General features: G+C 45.6%; 2 protein-coding genes across 2 annotated transcripts in view; one reads left to right on the top strand and one right to left on the bottom strand.

Annotated features, from left to right (window-relative positions):
• Positions 1 to 13,447, bottom strand: part of KBTBD4 (kelch repeat and BTB domain containing 4) — a 20,721-nt gene extending 7,274 nt beyond the window's left edge. The window contains exons 1-3 of the mRNA XM_082271148.1: positions 13,355 to 13,447; positions 5,357 to 5,991; positions 1,340 to 1,446 (exon numbers count right to left, since the gene is read on the bottom strand). Of these exons, the coding sequence (XP_082127274.1) occupies positions 1,340 to 1,446; positions 5,357 to 5,960 (711 nt within the window). The 5' untranslated portion in view covers positions 5,961 to 5,991; positions 13,355 to 13,447. The remainder of the gene's footprint in view (positions 1 to 1,339; positions 1,447 to 5,356; positions 5,992 to 13,354) is intronic.
• Positions 13,411 to 27,837, top strand: part of NDUFS3 (NADH:ubiquinone oxidoreductase core subunit S3) — a 27,591-nt gene continuing 13,164 nt past the window's right edge. The window contains exons 1-3 of the mRNA XM_082271149.1: positions 13,411 to 13,565; positions 17,589 to 17,648; positions 27,515 to 27,612. Coding sequence (XP_082127275.1) covers positions 13,523 to 13,565; positions 17,589 to 17,648; positions 27,515 to 27,612 — 201 coding nt within the window. The 5' untranslated portion in view covers positions 13,411 to 13,522. The remainder of the gene's footprint in view (positions 13,566 to 17,588; positions 17,649 to 27,514; positions 27,613 to 27,837) is intronic.

The raw sequence follows: 27,837 nt of genomic DNA, 5'->3' as shown, positions 1-27,837 counted from the left end.
CTTGCAATGCCTTAGGGGTCTTGCAGTTTTGCAACAGCTGGAGAGCAAATGTTTGCTTACCCTTCGTATAGGCATTTATGTTTAATGTTTTACATAGCTATACCTGCAAAAGGGGCCAGACTGAAGTGACCTAGCAGGACTTCATTTTCAGACTAAAGTTCCACTTTAAAGCGGAGTTCCGGCCTGAACTGTCCCAGGTTGCACTTACCTTTTAGAAGAAATACTTACCTTGAACATTTCTTGTCCAGCGCTGCCATCTCAGGTGTGGGCAGCTGAAGCCAGGGTGTCCTCTTCCGTGTCCTCTTCAGTCCCAGAATGCCCTGCACCGGCCCCGCTCGTCAGTTCCAGCACAGGCGCGTCATCCCTACACAGCTTCTGGGCATGCCCAGAAGCTGTTTAGCAGGGAATGATGCGCCTGCACCGGAAGTGACGAGCGGGGCCGGTGCAGGCTCATTGATCCCTGGGAGCGATGACGTTCAGCTCCCAGGAATCAATGCAAGGAGGAAGTGACGGCGCGGGTCGCGGTCCCATAGGGAGGAAGTAAGGTAAGTATATTTTCTTTAAAAAACAAGGTAAGTGTATAAAAAAAAAATTGTAATTATCCAACTGTTTTTCCAGGTAATTTAGAGCAAGCGAAAGGGGAAAAGTTTATTTTTAGGGTGGAACTCCGCTTTAAGAACAGGTACTTTGCAGCAGCTCCAACAGAGCGGGGGTGCATCAGAGAAACCCTGTGAAAAAGAGCATTACTGGGTTGATAGGTGGGGTTTTAAAGGGACACTTTGGTCTACATAGCCACAGACATAGACAGGGTCACTTTAAATTGTATCTGTACTCATATTTAATAAAGTAAAATAGCAATAGGATGTCCGTCCTGCACTAGGTGACAGCATGCATCTCCAATCATCTACTAGAGCAGTGTTTCTCAACCTTTTTTTAGTTGAGGTACACCCCCAAATTTTGCACAGTCTCAAGGCACCCTTTAAAATTATGGACAGTTTTAAGACACCCCATTCTAAAATGTAAAAACTATTCTAATAATTTTACATAATGCAGCATCACCCACAGTGAAAATGCGCTGCTGTTAGGAGACCCGCTTTTCTCAGCCCGAACCGCGGGTGCGGAAACCGATACGGCCACGTTTTTTAAAAGGTGCATGCGCCTTTTTTTTGCGGAAATGCAGTCACAGCAGTCCATTCATTTGAATAGGCTGCTGTGCCCGCGCAAACGCAGGCCGCAAAAACGCTAAGGTGTGAACCTAACATAAAAGGAAAACTTTACAATAATGTTTCATAACTTCTGTTCTTTAAAATGACACTTCTGTCCATTTAGGAAAAGATACCTTCAGGCTAGACTGCAGTATTTCAGAAAACTCCTCCCTCTCTTCTTTGTTGTAGTGGATCCAGTTCTTTATAGCAGTGGTGGGATTCTGAGAACAGGGAACTCCATCTGATTGAAATAAAAAGCGTTAATGCTTACAAATCAATACAAAAGAAAAGAATAGAATACTCTTTACCAGGGATGAGCTCAGGCAGTTTTGGACACAAGTCTGAACCCGTCTGAGCTATTCTGCCAGGAAGTTGTCAGAATGGACGGACATCATAGGCAGAAGGGCATTCATGTGCAAGCAAAAAAAAAAAAAAACAGAATTTTTGTAAAATCTTACAGTAAAATTCCTTTCTCTGAGTCCTCCGACAGTCGCCGCCCCTTCCCAAGTCTTCACCAATGGGTATTGACCTTTGCTCCGCAGGAGTAGCTAGGCAACAAGATTTGTTAATAACAAAAGCTTTTAGCATAGACACACCCCTAGGGGCTGTCCCCTTAGTCAATACCTCCCTGCACCAGCATTCCCAACTCAGTTTGGTAGAATAGCAGTAAGAGTACACAAAAACCCCAAAAAGAGGGGCGGGGGCGGCGACTGTTGGAGGACTCAGAGAAAGGAATCTTACGGTAAGATTTTACAAAAATTCAGTTTTCTCTTACGTCCTCCGACAGTCGCCGCCCCTTCCCAAGTCTTCACCAATGGGACGTCCCAAAGCAGTGTAGACCTGAGGGGTGGGAGACGCAGCCGCAGAAAAGCAACGCAGTACCCACATCAGAGAAAGGAACCTTACACACAGTAAGAGAACCAACTGGGCAACAGGAAAAACGTGCTCAACAGGAGCAACAACCCAGGAAAAAACAAGTAACCCAGGGGTAAAACACCCCAACAGCCAAGGACCCAAAGACAAGGGTTCCTAAGGCACTGCCGCACTGAGAACTTTACGGCCAAAGGAAGCATCTGCTGATGCCTGAACATCCACTTTATAGAACTTTGAGAAGGTGTGAACGGACGACCAAGTCGCCGCCTTACACACCTGGGCCACAGAAGCCTGATGCCTGTAAGCCCAAGACGTACTCAAAGACCTGGTAGAGTGCGCTTTCACAGGGAAGGGAGGGACCTTCCCCTTCAAGGCATAGGCCTGCACAATGGTTTGTCTAATCCATTTGGCGATAGTCGCAGCCGATGCCGCCATGCCCTTCCGAGGTCCCTCAGGAAGGACAAAGAGGGAATCCGCCTTGCGAAAAGGCTCAGTGGACGACAGGTAAACCCCGATCGCCCGGACAACATCCAATAAATGTAAGGCAACCTCCTTAGGATGCTTTGGCTTTGCGCAGAGCGAAGGCAAGACAATTTCCTCATTAAGGTGAAAAGAAAAAATACGAAATAAAATCAAAAAAAAGGGTAGAAGGCCGAGACTGAGTCCCAGCACAGGAAAGCCTGCTACTCCTAAGCTAGGCAAGATCAAACTGAGTTGGGAATGCTGGTGCAGGGAGGTACTGACTAAGGGGACAGCCCCTAGGGGTGTGTCTATGCTAAAAGCTTTTGTTATTAACAAATCTTGTTGCCTAGCTACTCCTGCGGAGCAAAGGTCAATACCCATTGGTGAAGACTTGGGAAGGGGCGTCGACTGTCGGAGGACGTAAGAGAAACAATTTTTTTAAATGTATTTTCCTTGCATGGGATTTGGAATTCTTTGCAAAGTGAAGCCTAACTTCATGTACTAAGCTCTAGAGTAACTGCATTTGCAAGGTGCATAGTCTATTTGCCTTTAGTAAATCGATCCCTGTGTGTTGCCCCACTGCAGACAATCAAATTCAAACCTTGCATTAAATAGGACATTTTTGGAACTTAGAAGAAGAATTTGATTTTTTGCTATGGGGAAACACAGATGATTTTTTTTTTTTATAACACTTTGATAAATAAGTCCCATGTCCTTACACATAAAATAGAAGTTCACCGTAAACCTAACTCTAAGTGCCGGTTCACACTCTTGCGGCTGCGGCGATCGCATGTAATATCGGAGTGCACTGCTCCTTCATTACATGCGATCAGCTGTGCGATGCGAATTCAGCCAAACACTTTGTATGGCTAAATTCGCACTGCACCCGCACAAAAGTCGCACATGACCCTTTTTTTCAGCCGCATCAGGATCGGATCGCACAGTGGTTCACACTTGTGCGATCCGATCCTGTGCGAACTGTAAAGATCGCACTGCGATATGCGATCAAACTGGGGGTGTCGTTAACATTTCATTGACACCCCCAGCGTATCGCATATGGCAGTGTGAACTGCCAAGGGTGCGTTTGCGATGCGGGAACAGGCTGCGAATTCGCAGCCTTCCCGCATCACATAAGTGTGACCCGACATTAAACCAACTCGCAACCACATTCGAAAACTTAAAAACACAAATGTAGTCCGGCGCTATGTTACTGGGACCTGCACCCCCTCTGTGTAGGGAGATAATTGGCACAATAGGGTCATAAAGCAGCTATGTGGGAATATTGCACCAGGATGGGTGCTTATTGGACAGATAAACACAACAACAACAACCACATTTGAGCACAACATGAACCCAATGGATGATGGGTGATGACAGCAACAGTTATTATAAACGATGCAACACCCTATGTATGAATGAGGTATAAAATTGATTAAAAGTCAATGCCAAAAATAGTAATAATGGAGACAGTAGCAAACCTTGTGCAAAAACCTCATGCTAAGATGTGCAACACACCCTAAACCAGGGGTCTTCAAACTATGGCCCTCCAGTTGTTCAGGAACTACAATTCCCATCATGCCTAGTCATGTCTGTGAATTTTACAATGCCTCATGGGATGTGTAGTTCCGCAACAGCTGGAGGGCCGTAGTTTGAGGATCCCTGCCCTAAACCTAACTCTAAACCTACTCGCAGTCACATTTTAACCCTGTAAAGTAGAAACCGCTATACATTCCTTTTCTGAAGCTGCTCCTGTCTCCAGCGGCGGATGCTGTGTGCAAGAGGGAACCGACAACAGCCGCGAAAGGCCTGGGACATGATGCCACCCATAGAGTTACTATGGAGCTTTAGTTGTCGGCTTCCTCGCCTACATAGAGAAGCCTCTGCTGACAGCTCAGCGTAGGACTTGACCAGAGCTGCTACAGAAAAGGTATGTATAGCAATTTTTGCTTTACAGGCAGTCCCCGAGTTACGAACACCCGAGTTACGAACACCTCCTACTTACGAACGGATGTCAATTTTGGTCACTTGTGCTCCACCTTGGTCACAGTTATCGCTGAGCAGCCATCTTGCACCGTCAGACACATTACACGCTGCAGTAGTGTATGTATTGCATGGCCACAAGAGCCCCAGATGACATGACTGCACGCCCAGAAGCACCCGAAACATCCCACATCCCTGCACAGGCTGAAGTTGCACTTAAAAATGCACTGTTTCAACTTACAAACAAATTCGACTTAACAAACAAACCTACAGTCCCTATTGTGTTCGTAACCCGGGGGCCGCCTGTAAAGGGTAAAGCCCTGTACACACGATAAGAAATTCGGCCGGGAAATTTCGTCCGACGACCGATCTGCCGATTTTCGGATTGTTAGTATGGTGCTTTCGACAGCCGACTCCGACTTTTCGGCTGACAAAATTCTGATGTGCAGGCTATAACATTTTTGTCCTCCGTCAACACAACGTCCGATTTTCGTCTCATTAGTACAGATTTCGACGGGGAAAAATCTTATGAGCAAGACTAGGCATGCTCAGAGAGAAAGAACACAAAGAAAGCAATCCAACACATGACATCACTTCTGAAGTAGAATTCTATCGTACAGGAAAATTCGTATGAAAAAAACCTCTTCACTTTCTACATCAGACTAGCATGCCACAAAAGACGGACTAGCGGTCGGCGGAAATTCGTAGCGTGTGTACGGGGCTTTAGATAGATTCCTTTTAGAATGTAGCTGCCGGTAGTTTTAGAGTTATTTAGGTTTTGGGTGAACTTCTACTTTAAAGATTTCAGATGCCATTGTATATCTGGAGCTACTGACCTGCGACGATGTCAGTCAGAAGCCGTAAGGGTAAGTTCAGAAACTCTTCGGTGTCATACAGCTGTGACATGTGGGTTTTGGCACAGTGTTTAGCCGCAGTATAGAGTGCCGTGTCACTGTGCTGGTCTGCCAGCCACATGATCTGCAGGCAGTTTTTGACCTGCACCGTCCTCACCAGGAAACGAGAGCACTCCTCAAATAAAGACGTCAACTGGTACATATCAGCCACCTCATACGTTTCTTGTAGCTCCTCCAGCCTCAGCTTCACTGTCCCATGATAAATGTAATCCACCAGCAGCTGGAAAACACTCTCGCTGACGTCCTGAAGCTGAATGACACGGTTACGGCCTTCTTTTAAATTGGATGCAAACATAGACCGGAAGAAGCAGCTCTGGGCAGAGAGGACAAGTCGATGCAGCTGGAATTCCTTTCCTTCTACTAGGATGGTGACATCGGCAAACAGCTCCTCTTCCATACACAGCTTCATGATACTTTGGGCCACCCGGCTGCTGTGTGATCGGTCTGTAAACGTGTAAGTCACAAAGTAATTCTCCTCTGTGGTGTTAGTGAGGTTCTGGGAAGCAGCTTCTTCTGAAGCATCCATGCTTTACACCAGACTGTGAGTGATAAAATGCCTGAAAGATACAAATTATGATTAATGTCCAAAGTACTAAGAAAGGAGCATAACAGATACAGGTAGGCCATGACTAAAGCACACCTTCACCTTTCACTAAAAGACAAAACCTTTACCCCATAACATTCCTACCCCACCCACAGGGTATAATGGCATAGCTATTTTTTTTTTTTTTTTTTTTTGAGGGGGGGGGCGCATTTATTTTCCAGTCCAGTCCCCTCCCTCCATTTTTTGCCAAAGCAAGAATAAGGGGTCTCCTAAAACCTCTTGAGATAAACACATCACATATCCCAAAAGGCATCAGCGTCTGCATACTGTGGTCAGAGAAGGGTCAACCTGGCACGGCATGCTTCATCGGGGGCCAGCTGCTTAAACCCAGAAAAGACAACCTGCCCCTGATGACGTCAGAGAAGAACGGTGGCAGGGAACCTAGTGTGTGGCAGCTGCACTAGACAATGCTGAATTTGATAGATTTTAATTTGTCAGCACAAACAAAATAAAGCTGAACTTCAGCTAACTGAAAAATGAAAAGTTCTCCCTTGCTGTGGGGTTGTGCCCTCACTGCAAGGATTAAAGTAGAACTATAGGCAAAACTTTGTTTTGCCATTTTGGATAGAGCAATGTATATAAATATAAACCCGTCAGATTTTTTTTTTTCACACTCTGTGCCCCATTGGGGAGATTTCCCTTTACTTCCTGTCCCATAACCAAACAGGAAGTGAGAGGAAATCCCTGAAAATTAAGGGAATCTCTTGGGGATCCCTAGGTCACCAGAACTAATGTCCCCATTGGAAGATTTCCCCTCCATTACTTTTATGGGGACAACCCAAAATGTAGGATTTTCTTTTACTTTCCCTTTTGGCGATGATGGTACACAAGAAAAAAGGGGAGGGTGAATCTCCCTAACGGGGGCACTGTCAAGCATTCTATTTCCTCCCCACTTTATCCAAAACTCAAAAAAAAAACGTTTTGCCTTTAGTCATACTTTAACTGCTCATTTTATGCCTAGGGGGACCAGTTATAGGAAGTTTTACTTACCTGATCCTCCGCTCCTGTAAGTTCCTCCATGATGCTAAACTGGTCACCCTATGCTCCAGCGGTCTAAGGTCCTCTACTTCCATCAAGACAGATGCAGGGCCCAAAGTCCAGCACTGGAGGTGAGGATGCCGAAGGACACCCCAATGCCAGAGCTCAGTGGAGTGAAGGATCAGGTAAGAAAAAGGGGATTTTCCTGTTCTCTAGACAGAAACAAGCCATCAACCATAGCAGTGTGGGTGCAGCCCCACTGCAAGGTAGGGGAGCTGGGCTTTAACCTGGTACAGCAACTTTTTTTTTTCCTTTTGGTATAGAAATTTTACTTAAAGCGTAACTCCGCTCTTGTTGAGAAAAAAAATTCCCCTCTGGGTGATCTCTGTGCATTGCAAGCATTTTAACAAACTTTGTTTCCTTTAGATTCCTATCTTTTGTGGTTAGATTTCCTTCAGACTTTTCTATGTAGTGCAAGGGCCTGCCAGATTGCATACAAATTGAAAGTGTTAAGGTTTGACCTCATATTCTATGGTTTTGGTAAGTCTGAAGGAGGAAATCTAAAGAAAATTGTATAGTGTGTATGGCCCATTACTCTGAAGAAATCATTGTTTGTTCCTCTGTGCTGAGTGGGTCCAATGGGAGTGGTTTCATAATTATATATCAGCTGTGGCAGCTGCAGGGCTCTAATGAGGAAATCTGCTGGGCCTGCATCCCTTTAGACGTGTTCCTATTGGGAGTATCTCACCCAAAACATTTTTGTTGCAGGGAATGTCAGAAATCTGACTTGTATCTTAGTACAGACACAATCAATCAGTGAGCCAATCACACAAGCAGGAAATGATGTTTCTGGGGTGTGGTCAGTATACATTCTGTGTACAGAACACCTCCAGGTAGCCATATTGCCATGCAATTTCAGGAAATTACAATAGCTGCAGATTAAAAAGCAAAGATAATTTTTAATACCATTCAATAACAATATGATTTGTGTCGCAATTGCATATGCTATATTATTTTTTCTTTATTTGCTGATTTTTTTCCCCATGAAAGTGGAGTTACCCTTTAAATGAATAAAGGCTGACCATTGTAAGCACCCCAGTCATTGTTAAACTCCAGCTGCCACTTTTTCTGGACAGCTTGGTTTGCTATAGGGCATTTAAAAAGGTCAGACTAGGCTACATTCATATGAACTTGGGGGGGGGGGGGGGGGAGTTTTGATGCATTCAGAGGTGCCTAAATGTTGCCCACGGACACAGCTGCACAAAACAGACTAGTCAGCGTAAAGTTTGCCAGTAGGGTAGTGATTCGGAACAGGTGATCCCAACATGTTTCGAAATCTTACTGCGATTTCTTCTTCAGGGGAACTTTCCCCTGAAGAAGAAATCACAATAAGATTTCGAAACATGTCGGGATCACCTGTTCCGTATCACTACCCTACTGGCAAACTTCACGCCGACTAGTCAATTTGGTAACTGTGTAGACAACACAGACAATTGTACCCTGTATGTTTTTACATGGCTTGAAGTATATATTGTTGTACCATATATACTCCATATAAGCCGAGTTTTTCAGCATGTTTTTTCATGCTGAAAATGCACCCCTCGGCTTATACTCGAGTCACTGGCTAGAGTGTCTTTTTAAAAATGGCGACGTGTCACTGCGCATGTGCCGCATGCCCAGGAATAGCCAAACGTGTTCGGCCTTTTCCGAGCATCGGCGGCGCATTTGCGGCGCCGGATGGCGCGATTTTTAAATCGAAGACGGCGCCTCACCGACAGGTAAGTGAGACTCCTCCGCAGCCCCTGCATTTCCTCATGCAGTGCTGCGGGCATGGTACAGGACATTCTCCTGTACCATGCCCGCAGCACTACATCTCCTGTGCCATGCCTATACATACTGTGCAATGCCTGTACCTACTGTGACCTACTGTGCCATACCTATACCTACTGTGCCATACCTATACCTACTGTGCCATGCCTGTACATAATGTGCCATGCCTATACCATCACCTGTGCTATGCCTATACCATCACCCGTGCCATGCCTGTACCATCACCTGTGCCATGCCTGTACTACCACCTGTGCCCTGACCTGTGCCATGCCCTTACCATGACCTTACCATGACCTGTGCAATGCCTGTACTATGACCTGCGCCATCTCCTGTACCATGCCCGCAGCCCCTGTTTTGTGTCTCGTGGTGGTCCAGTAGCTGCTACATTTCCCACCCTAGGCTTATAGTCAATAAGTTTTCCCACTTTTTTGTGATAAAATTAGGGGTCTCGGCTTATATTCGGGTCGGCTTATACTCGAGTATATACGGTACTCAGCCCTTTCTTTTTCTTTTAACATCTAGAATAAGCATTTGATATTATTACATGATTACTTTCTATCTTTGTGCATGCCGTGCTCAAACCCCACTGGGACCATCGTCTTCCTTTTCACATTAGTATTACTAGGGGGTATGGCATGACACATATCAGATTTTACCCCACACACCTTCCCCTCCTGTAACTGCAGACATGCTGCATTTTATCGCAGCCCACTGTACAGAATCGCATGGCGCTGCTGTCCAGTGCCATGAATTAGGTGTGCATTTTGTACACGTCAAATAAAGTGTGTCTAAAACATAAAAAAAAAAAAAGGGGGAGCTATGCGATGCACTGAATCATGTACCACACCGCCCCCACCGCAGCTGGGAACGGACAGCTGTCAGAGGGCTAAATCACTCCGGAAGCTGTCTGTTGCTGGGTAAACCCAGCCTGATGGCTACATGGCATTAATCAGGGTGGGTTTCCTAATGGAGACAACAATGGACCATCCACACATAATATGTGTTGAAACGGCCACTTGCAGTCTCCATGAGAAGCCAAAGCGATACGGGACAATACAGGGGTACAACTGGAAGAAAGGAAAACAGAGTTGAGACTCTATAGCAGGAAGTTCCACAAACAAAGACCTGTATGGCAGGATCACCAGGAATGATATTAACCATAAGCTGTAGAGTTCAAATATTGAAAATTACTTTTGAGCTGACATTCACATGTCAAGGTTCATATGACACTTTAGTAACTGGGTTTACATATTACACAGAAACTATTTTCTTTTACTTTCTTCATCCTTTGTTACATAATTAGGTCCCTGTGGTGGGAGGTTGCTTGTCCAGCAGGTGTGCGGTATACTCATGGGCTGTATTATTGGAAGGTGAAGAAGTAGGGCCGTTACCTATAGCAACCATAGCAATGTACTGTGGGGAACATTCAGAAAAACTCCACTGATGTTAAAGCAGTTGCTCACGGCAACTAAAAAAAAAAACTGTTGGGGTGTCTGTTAAACAAAATCCATTGGGAGCACAACTAAAGTGCACCTCTAGGCAAAACCTTTTTTTTTTTTTAAATATGTTTCTGGATAAGACAGGTTAGGCATTGGGGGGATTCGGCTCTCTATTTGTACCTGTGACCATTGTCACTAAGATAGAAAATGAGAAATGCCCCCAGAAAAATAGGTAAGGGCAATCTTGCAAGGGGAACACCTGTTCTAGGGGCAACTGTCTAAATTGGGAATTCCTCTCACTTTGGGGAATTTCCTCGGAGTTCCTGTTGCATCGAAGGGGACAGGAAGTGAAGAGAAATTTTTCCAAGAGTACAAAAACAGCATTAAAAAAAAACAAAACAAAAAAAAAAAAACAGGCAGGGATTAACCACTTTACCACCGGAGGATTTCCTGCTTTACGTCTAGGCCACTTTTTGCAACTTGGCACTGTGCGACTTTAACTGACAATTGCGCGGTCATGCAACGCCGTACCCAAACGAAATTTACGTCCTTTTTTTCCCCACAAACAGAGCTTTCTTTTGGTGGTATTTGATCACCTCTGCGCTTTTGATTTTTTGCGATATTAATAAAAAAAAAAGCGACAATTTTGAAAAAAATAACAATATTTTTCTATTTTGACAGTTAAAAAATATCCAATATATTCAATTTTTGTCTTATATTTAGGCCAAAATGTATTTAGCTGCATGTCTTTGACAAAAAAATTCTCAATGAGCTTAGGTCTACGTCGCTGGACGATATCGAGCCACTTTGCCGCAGTACCAGCTCAGTGAGCGGTCGGAAAGTGGTTAAAAACCTTCCCTACTATATCCATAACTACATTTAAAAAAATAAATAAAAAGACAAAAAAAAACCCATTCAGGCTGTATATACATTTTTAGGTATATCTAAAAACAAAACTTTTTGGAATAGAGTGACCACATTGAGTAAGAAGTTTAATTTCTCTTACGTCCTCTGACAGACGCAGCCACTTCATAGTTTCCTCACAAATGGGTAATACGCCCTCTACAGGAGTAGACAAAAAAACCCCATTCAGGCTGTATATATATACGTTTTTAGGTATATCTAAAAACCAAAACTTTTTGGAATAGAGTGACCACATTGAGTAAGAAGTTGAATTTCTCTTACGTCCTCTGACAGACGCAGCCACTTCATAGTTTCCTCACAAATGGGTAATGCGCCCTCTACAGGAGTAGATGAAAAAAAAAACCCATTCAGGCTGTATATACATTTTTAGGTATATCTAAAAACAAAACTTTTTGGAATAGAGTGACCACATTGAGTAAGAAGTTTAATTTCTCTTACGTCCTCTGACAGACGCAGCCACTTCATAGTTTCCTCACAAATGGGTAATACGCCCTCTACAGGAGTAGACAAAAAAAAAAACCTATTCAGGCTATATATATATATACGTTTTTAGGTATATCTAAAACCAAAACTTTTTGGAATAGAGTGACCACATTGAGTAAGAAGTTGAATTTCTCTTACGTCCTCTGACAGACGCAGCCACTTCATAGTTTCCTCACAAATGGGTAATGCGCCCTCTACAGGAGTAGACAAAAAAAAACCCATTCAGGCTATATATATATATATATATATATATATATATATATATACTTTTTTAGGTATATCTAAAAAACAAAACTTTTTGGAATAGAGTGACCACATTGAGTAAGAAGTTGAATTTCTCTTACGTCCTCTGACAGACGCAGCCACTTAATAGTTTCCTCACAAATGGGTAATGCGCCCTCTACAGGAGTAGACAAAAAAAAAACCCATTCAGGCTGTATATACGTTTTTAGGTATATCTAAAACCAAAACTTTTTGGAATAGAGTGACCACATGGAGTAAAAAGTTGAATTTCTCTTACGTCCTCTGACAGACGCAGCCACTTCATAGTTTCCTCACAAATGCGTAATGCGCCCTCTACAGGAGTAGACAAAAAAAAACCCATTCAGGCTATATATATATATATATATATACTTTTTTAGGTATATCTAAAAAACAAAACTTTTTGGAATAGAGTGACCACATTGAGTAAGAAGTTGAATTTCTCTTACGTCCTCTGACAGACGCAGCCACTTAATAGTTTCCTCACAAATGGGTAATGCGCCCTCTACAGGAGTAGACAAAAAAAAAACCCATTCAGGCTGTATATACGTTTTTAGGTATATCTAAAAACCAAAACTTTTTGGAACAGAGTGACCACATTGAGTAAGAAGTTTAATTTTCCCTCCCTTTAGATCCCAGGGACAATGGGTTATTAGTAGGGATGAGGCGTGTTTGGATCCCTCCAGGACGCAGTGACTGTACCGCGGGGGTCTGCGGGGGTGGAAAATGTCTCCGCTACTTATGATTGGCTGTTTCCTGGTGGGATACCCAAACTTATGTCTGAACATCCCTGTTAGGGTGCATTCAAAGTGAACGAAGCCTCACACCCTGAGGGTGGTGATGAAAAACCTGCCAGGGGCTCTAACCCCCTAACACTCTCCAATAAAATCATAGCTGTGCCTTTAGACAGACTTTATAAAATGCGGAGCAGAGGTAGAACTGCCACCGGCACCATCCAGAGTCCTGTGGGCCGACTTGTCCATTAGTGGACCTGTTGCCTATAGCAACTGTACTCACTGATTAGGACTATATCACTACAGAAAAAAAAATTGTTTCAGCTGCCTACAGCAACCAATCAGATCATGGAGGGGCGGATTTCTAAAAACTGCAGGTGCCCACAGCAACCAATCAGGTCCCAGCACACTAATCTGTACCACCCTGGGCAGAGGAAGTGCAGTTGCCCATGGCAACCGGCTTTCTTGAGGCCTAGAGGAGAAGTGGCGCCAATCCTCCAGGGGAATGGAGGGAAGGGATTGGTGGTTACATGCTGTGCCCGGGGAAGGTGGTGCCATGTGATACCGTACAACACACAGGCTTCCATGGCAAACCGGCACTGTACCCATGTGACCCTTTCCCCGCTCCCCCGGGCTCCTCAGTGAAACCCTCCCACCCTGCATTTACCGTCCCCGCTTCTGTCCGCTCCTCCTCTCGCCCTCTACACCCGGAACTCTCCTTTCCCTGCTTTAACACACCGGAAGTCGCCCGGAGGAGTTTCCTTGGCGGACCGGACCCAGGCGGGAGGGGTTTCCGGGTTCTCTGCTTGTCCTTGTCTGTCAGTGGCTGGGAAAAATGCTGGCTGGAGTGCGGGCGGTACGGGGCCTGCTCCGGGGAGGTGAGACATGAAGGACACCTACCGACAGGAGACCTGAGAACCTCTGCTGTAACCCATAGCAACCTCCCCGCTGTAACCCATAGCAACCTTGCTTGGCAGAAAGTTCCCTTCTGTAACCCATAGCAACCTTGCTTGGCAGAAGGCTCCCTTCTGTAACCCATAGCAACCTTGCTTGGCAGAAGGCTCCCTTCTGTAACCCATAGCAACCTTGCTTGGCAGAAGGCTCCCTTTTGTAACCCATTGCAACCTTGTTTGGCTGAAGGCTTCCCTCCTGTAACCCATAGCAATCTCTTTTGGCAGAAGGCTCCCTTCTGTAACCCATTGCAACCTTGCTCGGCAGAAGGACTTCTGCTTTAACTTATATCTACCTTGCTTGGCAGAAAGACTTTTGCTGTAACCCATAGCAACCTTGCTCAGCATAAGGGCCTCTGCTGTAACCCATAGCAACCTTGCTCAGCATAAGGGCCTCTGCTGTAACCCATAGCAACCTTGCTCAGCACAAGGGCCTCTGCTGTAAATAGTAACCTACCTTGGCAGAAGGCTTCTTTTTAAACCCATAGCAATCTTGCATGGTGTAAGACTCTGCTGTAACCCCTAGCAACCTTGTTTGGCAGAAGGACCTGTTCTGTACCCATAGCAACCTTGCTCGGCATGAGAACCTCTGCTGTAATCCAATATTACCTTACTTGGCTTTCTACTGTAACCCATAGCTATCTTGATCGGCAGACATTTACTGTAACCCATAGCAACCTTGCCCAACATAAGGCTCGCTTCTGTAACCCTTAGCAACCTTGCTTGACTGAAGGTTCTCTGCTGTAAAACATAGCAACCTTGCTTGGCAAAAGGCTCTCCTGTAACAAAAGGCTCGCTTCTGTAACCCATAGCAACCTTGCTTGGCATGAAAACTTCTTCTATAACTTGTAGCAACCTTGCTTGGCATAAGGACCTCTGCTGTAACCCATAGCAACCTTGCTCAGCATAAAGACCTTTGCTGTAAACAACAGTCACCTACCTTGGCAGAAGGCTTCTTTTTAAACCCATAGCAACCTTGCATGGTGTAAGGCTCCACTGTAACCTTTAGCAACCTTGTTTGGCAGAAGTACCTGTTCTGTACTCATAGCAACCTTGCTCAGCATGAGAACCTCTGCTGTAATCCAATGTTACTTTACTTGGCAGAAGGCTTTCTGCTGTAACACCTAGCTACCTTGATTGGCAGACATTTTATTGTAACCCATAGCAACCTTGCCCAACATAAGGCTCTCTTCTGTAACCCATAGCAACCTTGCTTGACTGAAGGCTCTCTGCTGTAACTCATAGCAACCTTGCTTGGCAAAAGGCTCTTCTGTAACATAAGGCTCGCTTCTGTAACCCATAGCAACCTTGCATGGCAGAAAACCTGCTGTAACCCATAGCAACCTTGCTTGGCATGAAAACCTCTTCTGTAACTTGTAACAACCTTGCTTGACATAAGGACCTCTGCTGTAACCCATAGCAACCTTGCTTTCTATTTAATTTTTTACAGACGTTAAGGCTCCATTCACATTGAATTAAATAGTATTAAAATAGTATTAAATAGATACCAAACATGTCATGTTTTATAATTGTGCGCACTTGTGCAGCGGCGACAAACCACCTAAGTTTTACTATCCATAGACGACATTTAAAAGCCGTTCCAGGTTACAACTTTGGATTTACCAAGAGAAGTCTTGCCTACATATAGCAATAAAAACTTGACAGAGGATTTATCCCTTTCCCATTCTGTCCAAAACTTTGAAAAAAGTTTTTGTTGGAGTTCCACTTTAACTTAAAGGTATGTTAACAGTTGTGCCGGTGTTCTAAAATTTTGTCGGACCCATGAAAATTCCGGACCTCGTCACTTCCGGTGACGCTACGTCATAACCCAGCTGTTTTGAGCCCCGGTGCGCATGCGCACAAGACATTTTCAAGGTCCGATGAAATTCTAAGACTTAGCGAACAGCTGACTGAGAGGAGGAGGGGCTGAGGTGGGACGCACACACCGCCGCGGGAAAATTTTACAACATGTTGCAGAGCTGACTTAGAGGAGGCGGGAAGGAAGTGAATATATATAATATATATATATATAGAGCTGTAGAGCTGACTTAGAGGGGGCGGGACGGAGGTGCGTAATGAATGCACTAAAAGCGGCTCCTTATGTTAGTATTTTTTATTATTATTATTTAGCATACTTAGAATAGAAGGAGCAGTTTTTAATGCATTCATTACACACCGCCGTCCCGCCCCCTCTAAGTCAGCTCTATAGCTCCATACCGCCTCCCTGTAAGAACTCGATGACGCGGCGGTGTAACTCCGTCCCACCTCAGCTCCGCCTCCTCTCAGTCAGCTGTTCGTTAAGTCTTAAAATTTCATCGGACCTCGAATGTCTTGTGCGCATGCGCATCGGGGCTCGCACCAGCTGGTTCTGACGTAGCGTCACCGGAAGTGACGAGGGTCCGGAATTTTCATGGGTCCGATGAAATTTTAGAACACCGGGTTGGATATAAGGGGTTGTAAAGGCAGAAGGTTTTTTTTTTTTCTTAATGCATTCTATGCATTAGGATAAAAAAAAAAAAACCTGTGTGCAGCAGCCTCCTTCAGCCCCCTAATACTTACCTGAGCCCTTCTTTATCCAGCAATGTTGTAGGAGTGTCTAAGCTGTCAGGTACTCCCCTCCTCATAGGCTGAGACAGCAGCGTGGTGCGATTGGCTCCCGCTGCTGTCAATCAAAATCATTCAGCCAAGGAGAGAGCGGGGAAGGGTGCTGGGTCATGACTCCCTGTCTGAATGGACACAGGGTGCTGTGAATTGGCTCAGGTGCCCTCATAGCAAGCTGCTTGCTGTAAAGGCACTCAACGGGAAGGAGGGGCTAGGGGACCTGAAGAGGAGGATCCAGGCTGCTCTGTGCAAAACCAGCTACATAGAACAGGTAAATATAACATGCTTGTTATAAAAACAAAAGAGACTTTACAATCGCTTTAAAGTGAAGTTCCACCCAAAAGTGGAATTTCTGCTCATCTGCTTCCTCAACCTCTGCGGTGCCACATTTGCGCCATCCCTCTGAGGTTCGGTCCCCCTCCTCCTTCCCCGCTGCAGGGCCAATTAGTGCAATGCGCTTCGCGCATGCACAGTAGGGAACCGGCTGTGAAGCCGAAAGTTTTCACTGCCTTTTTCACTTAGAAAAAATGGCAGCGGCAGCCGCTCTGAAAATCAGCTGGGGTGCTGACATCGCCGACTTCCTGGACAGGTAAGTGTCCTATATAATAAGTCAGCAGCTACAGTATTTGTAGCTGCTGACTTTTAATTTTTTTTTTTTTTTCCCCAGCTGGAACACCACTTTAAGAATTCTAAACTTGGTTCTCCCCTACCTAAAGGTCTTGTTCACACCATATGCAAGGACCTAAGCTTTTTTACACAAATTCTGCAAGAGCACAAAGAAAACAATTGTTCTCTATGTGCCCTGTTCACACCACCACACTGGTATCATATGAGGATTTCTTTCTGAGCAGAAATCTGCAACGTGTACTGACATGACATCAACATTGTGGTGTGAGCAGGACACATAGAGAACAATTGCTTTCTTTGTGCTCTTGCAGAGAATTTGTTACATATTTCTGTGCAGAAAAGAAAACTGATGTGACCGCAGTGGTATGGTGAACAGGGCACATAGAGAACAATGGTTTTCCTTGTATCCTTCCGGAGCCTTACATAATACATACGTGCGTCTCTGCACATGGTGTCACAAGCCTATGCGAGTCAAAGCATTTTTCTATTAGTTTTTATGCACATATGGTGTGAACGAGACCTTAGAGTCTTACTCCTACTGCTGAAATATTGGTATTTTTTACCATTGTCTGTCTGTGTAAGCCTATTGAGCCTTTCTGAAATCTAGGAAATTGGGTTTTCGTTTTGGCTAGTTTTGGATTTGCATTTCTGGTTCATAAGCTTTGCATGCCGCCATTTGTTTGTTTGAATGGGAATCCTAACTGGTTGTCTTTTATTTTCCAGCTTCTGCCCTCCGTGTGCTCCCCCAAATACGATGTGAATCCACAACTTCAGAGACAAAGCGTAAGTTGCCATTTCTTTTAAAATTGTTAAACAAGTAATTTAAAAAAGTAGGCAGTTATGCTACTAGTTTGTTTTAAAGTAATTGTAAAGGTTCTTTTTTATTTTTTTTTTTATAACAAACATGTTATACTTACATACTCTGTGCATTGGTTTTGCACAGAGCAGCCCAAACCTCTTCTTCTGGGGTCCCCCACCGGGGCACTCCTGGCTCCTCCTGCCTCCCAAGTGTCCCCATAGCAAGCCGCATGCTTGTGTGAGCTTCACTGAGCGGTGCTGTGTGCGTATATTTGCACACAGCATTGCTCAGCCCTACTCCCTCCTCACTGGATTTGATTGGCAGGAGCCAATGGCTACCGTTGCTTTTACTGTGCCTTGGGAAGAGAGGGAGAAAGCAGAGCCAGCTGCTCTTGGGACAGTGCTGGACTGAAATCAGACTCGGTAAGTATTTGGGAGGACATGGGGGAGCTGTATATATATAAAAAAAAAAGTTTTTTTTTCCTTGATGCAGAGAATGCTTTAACCTCCCTGGCGGTATGATTCTGTCAGGAATTCTGTTCCAAAAGCGGTACAATTCTTTTCATGGAAATTTGGCGTTATGTATTATAGGCCTACAATTCTTAGTAATTACTGACTTAAACCTGACCAAAACAAGACTCTAGTAGACATCCCAGATGTGATAAATTTGAAACACAAACAAGTGAATTATAATCGAATCAATAATATTATTTTATTATTTAATATATAATATATATAATAAAATTATATTATTGATTAGATTATAATTCATGCGTTATATATTATATATATATATATATATATATGTGTGTGTGTGTGTATATATATATATATATATATATATATATATATATATATATATATATATATATATATTATAATCGAATCAATAATATAATTTTATATATATATATATTTGTATATGTGTGTGTGTATATAGGTGTGTGTATGTATGTATGTATGTGTATGTGTATATATATATATATATATATATATATATATATATATATATAATGTGTATGCATATATATAATATAAAATGTGTTTTGTGCAACATTTTTTTTTTTTTTTTTTTTGAATTTCCCTCCCTAGTTCCGCTCCCATGCAGCATTGCAGGGAACGGAACTAGGAAGTCCTCCTACCGACAGACGAGCGGCAGAGATCTCGGCTGGCGGTCACAGCAATGAGAGCTCCGCTGCGCTGTCTGCACGCTCTGCCCATTGACCCCGAGCGTGACTTGGGGATACCGCTAATAGCAGAAAATTCCTACCCCGAGTCACGCTCGGGGATACCGCTAAGGCGGTTAAGGTACCAAAAAAAAACTTTAGCCTTTACAACTACTTAAGGATTGCAAGGATAGCTTAGCAAATATCAGGTGAAAACAAACTCCATAGTGTCCCTGGTGGAAGTTATTCCTAATGTGAGAAGGCAGCGGTGCTAACCATAGGGCCATTTTTTTTTTTTTTTTACAAATGGAGGACAACATATCTCCTTTGCAATTAAATTATTTGAGGAGCATCCCTTTTAATTATAAGGTACACATTTAGATTGCCCTTTTTATAGTTAAAGTGCATCTAAACCTAAATACAGAAATGTAATATGTTGTGGCCCACAAGTTCCTAAATTAGGGTGCTGGATTCGTTTTTTAGGCTTTTGTTCCTCTAAATGGGAGGCCCAGGTTACAGTCTCTCTTTAAAGCTTATGTGAGATTTTAGTGATTGGATTTAGATCTACTTTAAAGAAAACCGGAAATTTGTTGGCTGCTATTTCAGATTTTTTTTCCTAATGAAAATACAATTTGCCTAACTTTGACACACAGTCTAACAGGCATTACAGACCTGGAACAAATATGCAGATGAGGGGTTTTTAATAACTGTTGCTGCATACTTGTTCTGGAAGAGCGGCTTGAAAGGTATTGGAACAAGAGGTATTTGAAAAAAAACAGTTTTTATCCTGTCTGTTTCCCATAAGGGAGATTTCAGCTTACTTTAGGTGTTTGGTGAAGGTGTCTCTCTGTGGGCATACAGACAACATACTAAAGGCATCTCAAAATCATGGGGTTTCCATTACTTCTGAAAATGCTAGATGCCTGCCTGCCTGCTTCCAACTTCATGATGTTTTAGTCACGGCCAGACCAAGCATGCTGTTAATGAGTGTCAGAACTACTTATCTCTATACCTGTCCCAGGTCAGGATCTAGACCAGCAATGAAGTCAGCTTCAGAAAGACATCTAGGTAACTAACCTCAAAGGAACATTTAGTGATGGCAACTTCCTTTAATCATGACTGGGACCTTTAACCACTTGCCTACCAGTCACTTTCACCACCTTCCTACCCATGCCAATTTTCAGCGTTGTTACACTTTTAATGACTCTTGGGCAGTCATGCAGCTCTGTACCCATATTACATTTTTATCATTTTTTTTCACACACATAGAGCTTTCTTTTGGTGGTATTTAATCACCACTGGGGGTTTTATTTTTTTCGCTATAAACAAAAAAGATCGAAAATTTTGAAGGAAAAAACTGTTTTATTAGTTTCTATTTTAAAATTTAGCAAATGGGTAATTTCTCTTTTCATTAATTGATGGACACAGCTCCATATCTTGACCGATGGGTTATGCTGCCCCCTACAGGAGTAGGACAATAGGCTGAAAAGACCTAGGGGGTATACTCCCAAGTCCTGCCCTAGGATCTGTTTTTTTCTGGGTAATCAGGAGTAAGGACCCAGCTCCTTGCTGGGATCTATGGTCCTGGCATTTTTCCTTTTTAAATAGAACTTTTTTCCTTTTGTCGTTTTCTTTCTACAATCAACTGCCGGACTGGGTGATGCATTGGATATCCTAGATCCTTATGGTCTCCCCAGTCTGGCCAGCTAGCATGTGCAGACCGCAGCGCTTCGCTCGGTCGGCCACGACCTAGCCCCATTGGACGGAGCCTGACTGGCGAGTAAAACACCTCGAGAGGACGCACACGACCTGGTCACGGCCTGAATCGCAGCGTACCTCTGGCCTTCAGCACCCCCTATTCCAAAATGGGGAGGTGGTCAGTCCGGAGTGATGCCCGCCCGGTTCCAAAGGTGTGGTGAGTAGTGTCCCCCCCCCTCTCCTCTGGGAAGTTTTGTGGGGGACGCGGGCCCCTCCCCGAGTTTGTAGACCCCCCATGTGCCCTTCCTACCCTGATGTCACCCCCCCCCCCTTTCAGTAGCAGGGTCCCCCCTGTGCTAACACCCCCTCCCCCCCCTATCCCCCTTCTGGGGTGGCTGAGAGGACTCTTACTGTCTTTATCACTTCTGTGGGTGTGAGGTGAGCTGTGGCTGGAGGGGGAAAGGAGCACGCCGCGGCGGCTCTATTTGCAAGAATTATGTGGTAATTGCACTGGGGTGGGGGTCCCTGGCTAGGCCCCCTTTGCTGGCTTAAAAGGGTCGGCGGGGGTCGTGCGCCCACCACGTTGCGCCGCCATTTTTCCATAGCCTAATGCATGAGAGCTCGGTGGCCAGGTTTCTGTAGTCTGCCGGCCATGTTTTTGGTAGCTTCACATTACAGTCTATATGGCGGCCATTTTCTTGAAGCCGAATGGTGAGGTACTCGGCGGGGGGGGGGGGCTCTAGTGGCGGGACAGACGTTTTCTCTGCCTTTCTGATTGGCGTGCAGCATGCAGCTGAGCGGTGTCTGTCCTTACCAAGTCGGTGGTGAGTTCCTGGGGCTGTACATACTATTTTTTTGCTACTGTGTAGCAGGATTCCCTGGTGCACTGGGACCTGTAGTGCCATCGGTGCAGCGGTGGGGGGTTTTACAGATTTTTTTGTATTGAACTTTCTGGCGATCCCCAGTTTACCATGGAGCCCCTAGAGCACGTGTCACCACCTGACCCACTCTTAGAAGCTGCGGGACCCTCTGGGTCTCAGTTTGTCCTGGCGGCCATGATGGTGGTCCTGCAGTCATTGTCAAAAATGGATATGGCTCTCCAGAAGAGACCTAGTAAAAAGTGCCCTCCGCCTTCGCCTGCATCCTCAGATTCTGAGGCTGATTTGACTGCCACAGACGTGAGTCAGCCCACGCTGTCTGCGTCCCTGCACTTTGAGTGATCTGATAGTGAGGATGATTCCTCTTCCACTACATCTGTGCAAGAAAAAGGCGCTTGTCGAGGCAATGATCAGTGCAGGAAACTTTAAAACTGGAGGACACAGCAAATGCTGCGTCGACTGTGCCGGTGCAGTTTGGCACCCGCAGACCATCCAAGGCGACTAAGGTGTTCCCCGTTCCTGCCTATTTCGACGAGATTGTCGCTAGCCAGTGGGGTTTCCCGAAATGCATGGTTGGGATACCTAAGCGTTTTGCTTGGAGGTATCCTTTTAACGAGTCTCTCTTAAAGAAACTGACAGTTCCACTGGTGGTGGATTCTTAGGTCTCCAGGTTGAATAAAGTCACGCTGTTACCAGTGGAGAACGCTCCGTCCTTTAAAGACCCTGTAGACAGGAAGATTGAATCTCTGGTCTGCTATCTGTTTACCGTGGCAGGTTCAATTTTGAGGCCGGTGTTTCCCAAAACCTTGGTCTCTCCGACTTTAACGGAATGGTCAAAGCTTTTGCGACAGGATCTGGAAGGGGGTCAGGCAGGGTGTCTGTGACAGCGGTGACTCTGCGTCGCATGATTTAGTTGAAATGCTGGTCTGCGGACCAGGCCTCCAAGAAGGTGCTGACGGATCTTCCCTTCGTGGGGGGCCGCTTGTTTGGAGCTTCCATGGAAGAGATCATTAAAGGTCTCACGGGAGGTAAGAGCACCCGGCTTCTGCAGGTTACTAAAAGCAGAGAGCCTCGCCCCAAATGTGGTCCTGTTTTTTGGGCCCACAATCGGTGTTTGTGTCCCGCAGGGTCACAGGACAAGGGTCCTAAATCCTCCCATGCCTTCTCAGGAGGTGCCAAAAGACCCTGGGTTGGTTAGTCAAAAGCGAACTCCACTGGCCCCGCAGACAAGTCCTCCTCTGCCTGAAGGGGCGCCCTCACCCATACGTCGGGTGGGGGGACGTCTTCGCTTCTTTCTGGAGCCGTGGACCTCTTTCATTCAAGACAAATGGGTCCATGAGTTGATCCGGTCTGGTTACAAGATCGAGTTTCAGGTCCTTGCCTCCGGCAAGGTTCTTTCCTTCCAACCGGCGTCTGTCCCCAGATCGGCTACAGGGCCTTCTCGGGACAGTTCAGGATCTGCTCTCGCAAGGAGTCATTGTACCAGTTACAGAAGGGTTTTATTCTAACCTATTTACTGTTCCCAGGAAGGAGGGCAAGGTGTGTCCAATCTTGGACCTCAAAGCCCTGAATCGCTTTGTGCGGGTTCAGAAATTCAGAATGGAGTCCATTCGCACAGGAGTGGCATTCCTTCATCAAGGAGATTTTCTGGTATCTATCGCTATGAAGGATACTTACCTTCATATCCAAATATTTGTCGTGCATCAGCGTTTTCTTCGCTTTGCCGTAGACGAGGTGCACTATCAATTTGTGGTGCTACCCTTTGGTCTCGCCTCAGCTCCTCGGGTGTTCACAAAAGTGTTGGCCCCGGTGTTAGCCTTGCTCAGGCAGAGGAGGATTGTCGTACTGGGGTACCTGGACGATCTCCTTCTGCAAGCAGAGTCTCCGTCTGTCCTAAAAGACGTTCTGGACATCACTGGGAACTCTGCAAGAGTTTGGCTGGACACTGAATTTTCAGAAATCCGCTCAAACTGGACTACCAGGGTCTGACTCTGGATTCAGCCTCAGCCCGGGTGTTTCTTCCCGAAACAAAACTGCTGAAGTTGAAGCATGGGATTCGGCTCCTGTTAGCCAACCCTTGGTCATCTCTCAGGACTTGATGGTCTCCAGCTTCGAGGTGGTTCCGTTTGCTCAGTTTCATACCAGACCTCTGCAAAAGGAGATTCTGGCCAAATGGGAAAAGAATCCATGGTCCCTGGACAATCTGATCGTGTTGAGCCGGCATACGAGGGGATCCCTAATATGGTGGCTTTGTTCCCTGGCACTTCGGCAGGGAAAGTCTTCTCTCCCCCCCTGTACTGGATGGCTGTTTCTACGGACGCCAGCCTGTCCAGGCGGGGAGGTGTCTTGGGCACGCAATCAGCCCAGAGGTTTTGGTCTCGGGAGGAGTCCAGTCTGCCGATCAACATCCTAGAAATTCGAGCGATCAGGCTTTGCCTGTCCCAGTGGACGGATCGTCTGCAGGGGTGTCCAGTAAAGATTCATTCGGAAAAGGCCACGAATGTGGCATATGTTAATCATTAAGGGGGCACCAAGAGTTCCCTAGCGGCCAGAGAAGTGGCTGGCTTTCTAAGGTGGGAAGAACGCTTTGTTCCAGCGCTTTCTGCTGTGCATAGTACTGGGGTGGAAAGTTGGCAGGAGGACTACCTCAGTCGGCAGGCCCTGAGTCTGGGTGAATGGTCCCTTCACCCGGAGGTGTTTTAACAACTGTCTCCGGTGGGGTCCCCCTATGTTGATCTGTTAGCCTCCCGCATCAACCGGAAGGTTCCGAGGTTTGTGGCAAGATCTCGAGACCCTCTGGCAGACGCCGCAGATGCTCTTGTGGCCCCTTGGGGCCAGTATTGCCTAATATATGCTTTTTCTTCGCTACAGCTTTTGCCGAGCCTTCTGCGAAGAATCGAGGCAGAAGGGATTCCAGTAATTCTGGTGGCCCCAGACTGGCCTCAACAGTCTTGGTACGCGGGCCTGGTAAGACTGGTAGCCAATGCCCCTTGGCGGCTTCCTCTCAGAAGATCTTTTGTCTCAAGGACGATCTTCCATCCTGCTTTACAATCGCTGGCTTTAACAGCCTAGCTATTGAAAGCCAGGTACAGAAGGATAGGGGTTGTCAGATTCAAGGATTCCTACTCTGTTAAAAGCTAAGAAATTTACTTCTCGTAAGATTTACCATCGAGTTTGGAAGGCGTACATTACTTGGTGTGAGTCTCAGGGGGTTTTCCCCCTTTCCTTTTAGGTATCCCGTCTGCTGGAGTTTCTACAAAGAGGTGTAGATCAGCGTTTGACCCTAGGCACTATCAAGGGGCCACATTTCAGCCTTGGCAATTTTCTTCCAATGACCGTTGGCCACAAATTCTTTGGTTTACAACATTGTGCAGGGGGTTCGCCACTTGGCTCCTTCGGTAAGGTCCCCGGTGCCTCCATGGGATCTTAATCTGGTACTGTCGGTTCTTCAAAAACAGCCTTTTAAAAATATTTGTGAACTTCCTCTACTTACTCTGTCACAGAAGGTGGCCTTCTTGGTGGCTATTACTTCTGCACGCAGGGTGTCGGGGCTGGCTGCCTTGTCCTGGTGGTTCACAGGGACAAAGTGGTGCTACGTCCCTGTCAGTCGTTCCTCCCTAAGGTCATCTTGGGTTTCCACTTAACCACTTGCCGACCGCCGCACGACTATATACTGCGGCGGTCAGCCCCTCGCAGGCAGAGTGACGTATCGGTACGTCACTAGCCTGGGAGGGTCTGGGGAGCGAGCGCGCGCCACCGGCGGCGCGCTCCCGCGTGGTCACGCACCCCCCCGCGCGTGTGACCAGCGGACCCGATGTCCGCCGGTCACTCTGCGATCGTCGGGGGAGAGGGAGAAAGGCAGGCAGCTTGTGTAAACAAGCTGCCTGTCAGTTCTCCCTGTGTAGAGACACTGATCATACGGTTCTACTATGTAGAACCGTTGATCAGTGTAACTACACCTCAAGCCACAGCCAATCACAGTTAGAATCACGCCCCTAGGGACACACACAGCCCCTCCCTCTCAAATAAATTTGACCCCTTCACTGCCAGTGTATTTTTACAGTAACAGTGCATATATATAGCACTGATTACTGTAGAAATGTCACTGGTAACCCCAAAAATATCAGTCAAGGGTCCGATCTGTCCGCCGCAATGTCGCAGTACCGCAAAAAAAAGATCGCCGCCATTACGCGTTAAAAAAAACAACAAAAATGACAAAAATCTTTCCCTTTGTTAGTAAACGCGATAACTTTTGCGCAAACCAATCAAAATACGCTTTTTGCGATTTTTTTTTTTTTTTTACCAAACATATGTAGCATAAAACAAATTGGCCGAAAATGTTAAAAAATTTTGATTTTTACTTTTTTTTTTTTTTGGGAATTTCATATAAAAAAATGTGAAAAATATTGTTATTTTTGCAAAATTGACTCTCTTTTTTTTGTTTTATAGCGCGTGATCAAAAAATCGCACAGGTGATCAAATACCACCAAAAGAAAGCTCTGTTTGTGGGAAAAAAAGGACGTCAAATTCGTTTAGGTACAGCGTCGCACGACCGCGCAATTGTCCGTTAAAGTCACGCAGTGCCGAATCGCAAAATACCCCCTAGTCAGGAAGGGGATAAAATCTTCCGGGGCTTAAGAGGTTAAATGAAGACATTGTGTTGCCTTCCTTGTGTCCTAAGCCAAAACATCAAAAGAAATTGCCTTACATTTCTTGGATGTGGTTCGGGCAATCAGGGTGTACTCGAAAATCGGATTCCTTGTTTGTCCTTACAGATAAATCTTGTAAGGGGCAGGCTGCATCTGCTGCAACCATTTCCAGATGGATCAGGCAGACGGTGGTGCAGGCCTATTCAATCAAGAGTCAGGTTCCTCCTTTCCCTGTTTAGGCGCATTCTACGTGGGCCCTTAGTGCCTCCTGGGCTTTCCGTCAGTGGTTCAGGTTTGCAAGGCGGTCACCTGGTCGTCTGTGCACACATTCACAAAGTTTTACAAGGTGGATGTCCTCGCAGATGCTGCTTTTGGCTGCAAAGTTTTGCTGGCCGCTGTTGCAGAGGCTCCTGTCTCATGAGGGTGTGGGTTTTTTTTTTTTTTTTTTTCTGGTAGGTGAACTCCCAGTTGTTTCTAGTTGAGCTCTTTGATCACCTGGTTGGCTATGTGTAGCCCTGTTTGGGAATTCAGTTTTTTTTGCTGACATTGCTTTGGGGAGGTCCCATCGGTCAAGAAGATATGGAGCTGTGTCTGTCAATGAACGAAAGAGAGAACTGGATTTTTGTCTTACCGTAAAATCCTTTTCGCTGATGTTCATTGACAGACACAGCACCCACCCCTCTGTGGAGTTGGGTTTTGTTTTCTTCTGACACTGCTTTTTACAAAACTGAGATCCTATAGCAGGAAGTGGCAGTATACTCCCTAGGACTGCCTTATAGGCGTAGTCCATTTTTTTCCACCTAGTGTCCTACTCCTGTAGGGGGCAGCATAACTCATCGGTCAAGAAGATATGGAGCTGTGTCCGTCAATGAACATCAGAGAAAAGGGTTTTACGGTAAAACAAAAATCCAGTTTTTTCTCCACTGGTGGGCGCTGGTGAGGCTGCACTGGTGGGTGGCACTGATAAGGATGCGCTGATTGGTGGCACTAATGGGCATTGTTGGGACATCGCTTTTAATCGATGCCCTGATTATCAGTGTAGATGTCCCCTTTCACACTTGCCATTAACCGGCTCTCCTCTCCTTACGCTGTGACAGCATGCGGAAAAAAATGCCGATAACCAGCGAATGTTTTACATCATGATCAGCTGTGATTGGACACAGCTGATCGTGTGGCAAAGGGCCGCTGTGATTGGCCCTTTGCCCCGATCTGTGATCTTCTGGATGCAGCAGTCGCAGAAAGCGCCGGTTGTGCACTCCAGCGGACGCATGGTTCTGGGAGGACATCAATAGAAGCCCTCTCAGAACTTGAGGACCATGCTGTATCCGTCATTCATCTATAGCACGGTCGGCAAGTGGTTAAACTTGACCAAGGGTCTAACCCTCTGCTATCTGAAGCTGAGTTATAACTCCTGTGTCCTTGTTTCCTTGTTGTCTTATTGATATTCTTTCTTATTTCAGCAACCGTTCGACCTGTCGATACAGTGGCACAGAATCAGCTGTCAGCATTTGGGGAATATGTGGCTGAAATTCTGCCGAAGTATGTTCAGCAAGTGCAGGTTAGTAGGGTGACATGCATTTTCACACTACCATTACCATTTATTTCAAAGAGTAAAGTTGGACACAGATTATTTTCTTAGCCTGTAGGCCAAACAAAAATAATCTAGCAGATTTCCTTATGTCCACTAAATAGCATGGACGGTGAAATCTCCTTCTCTGGCTATTGTTTTCTGACAGCTGTACCCAGGGCCTGTCTGAGAACCCAAACAGCGGCTGCATGTGAT

The sequence above is a fragment of the Pelophylax lessonae genome (assembly GCF_965119305.1).
Source record: "Pelophylax lessonae genome assembly, chromosome: 10".
NCBI classification, from domain to species: domain Eukaryota; kingdom Metazoa; phylum Chordata; class Amphibia; order Anura; family Ranidae; genus Pelophylax; species Pelophylax lessonae.
This window is presented reverse-complemented; position numbering and strand designations above follow the sequence as displayed.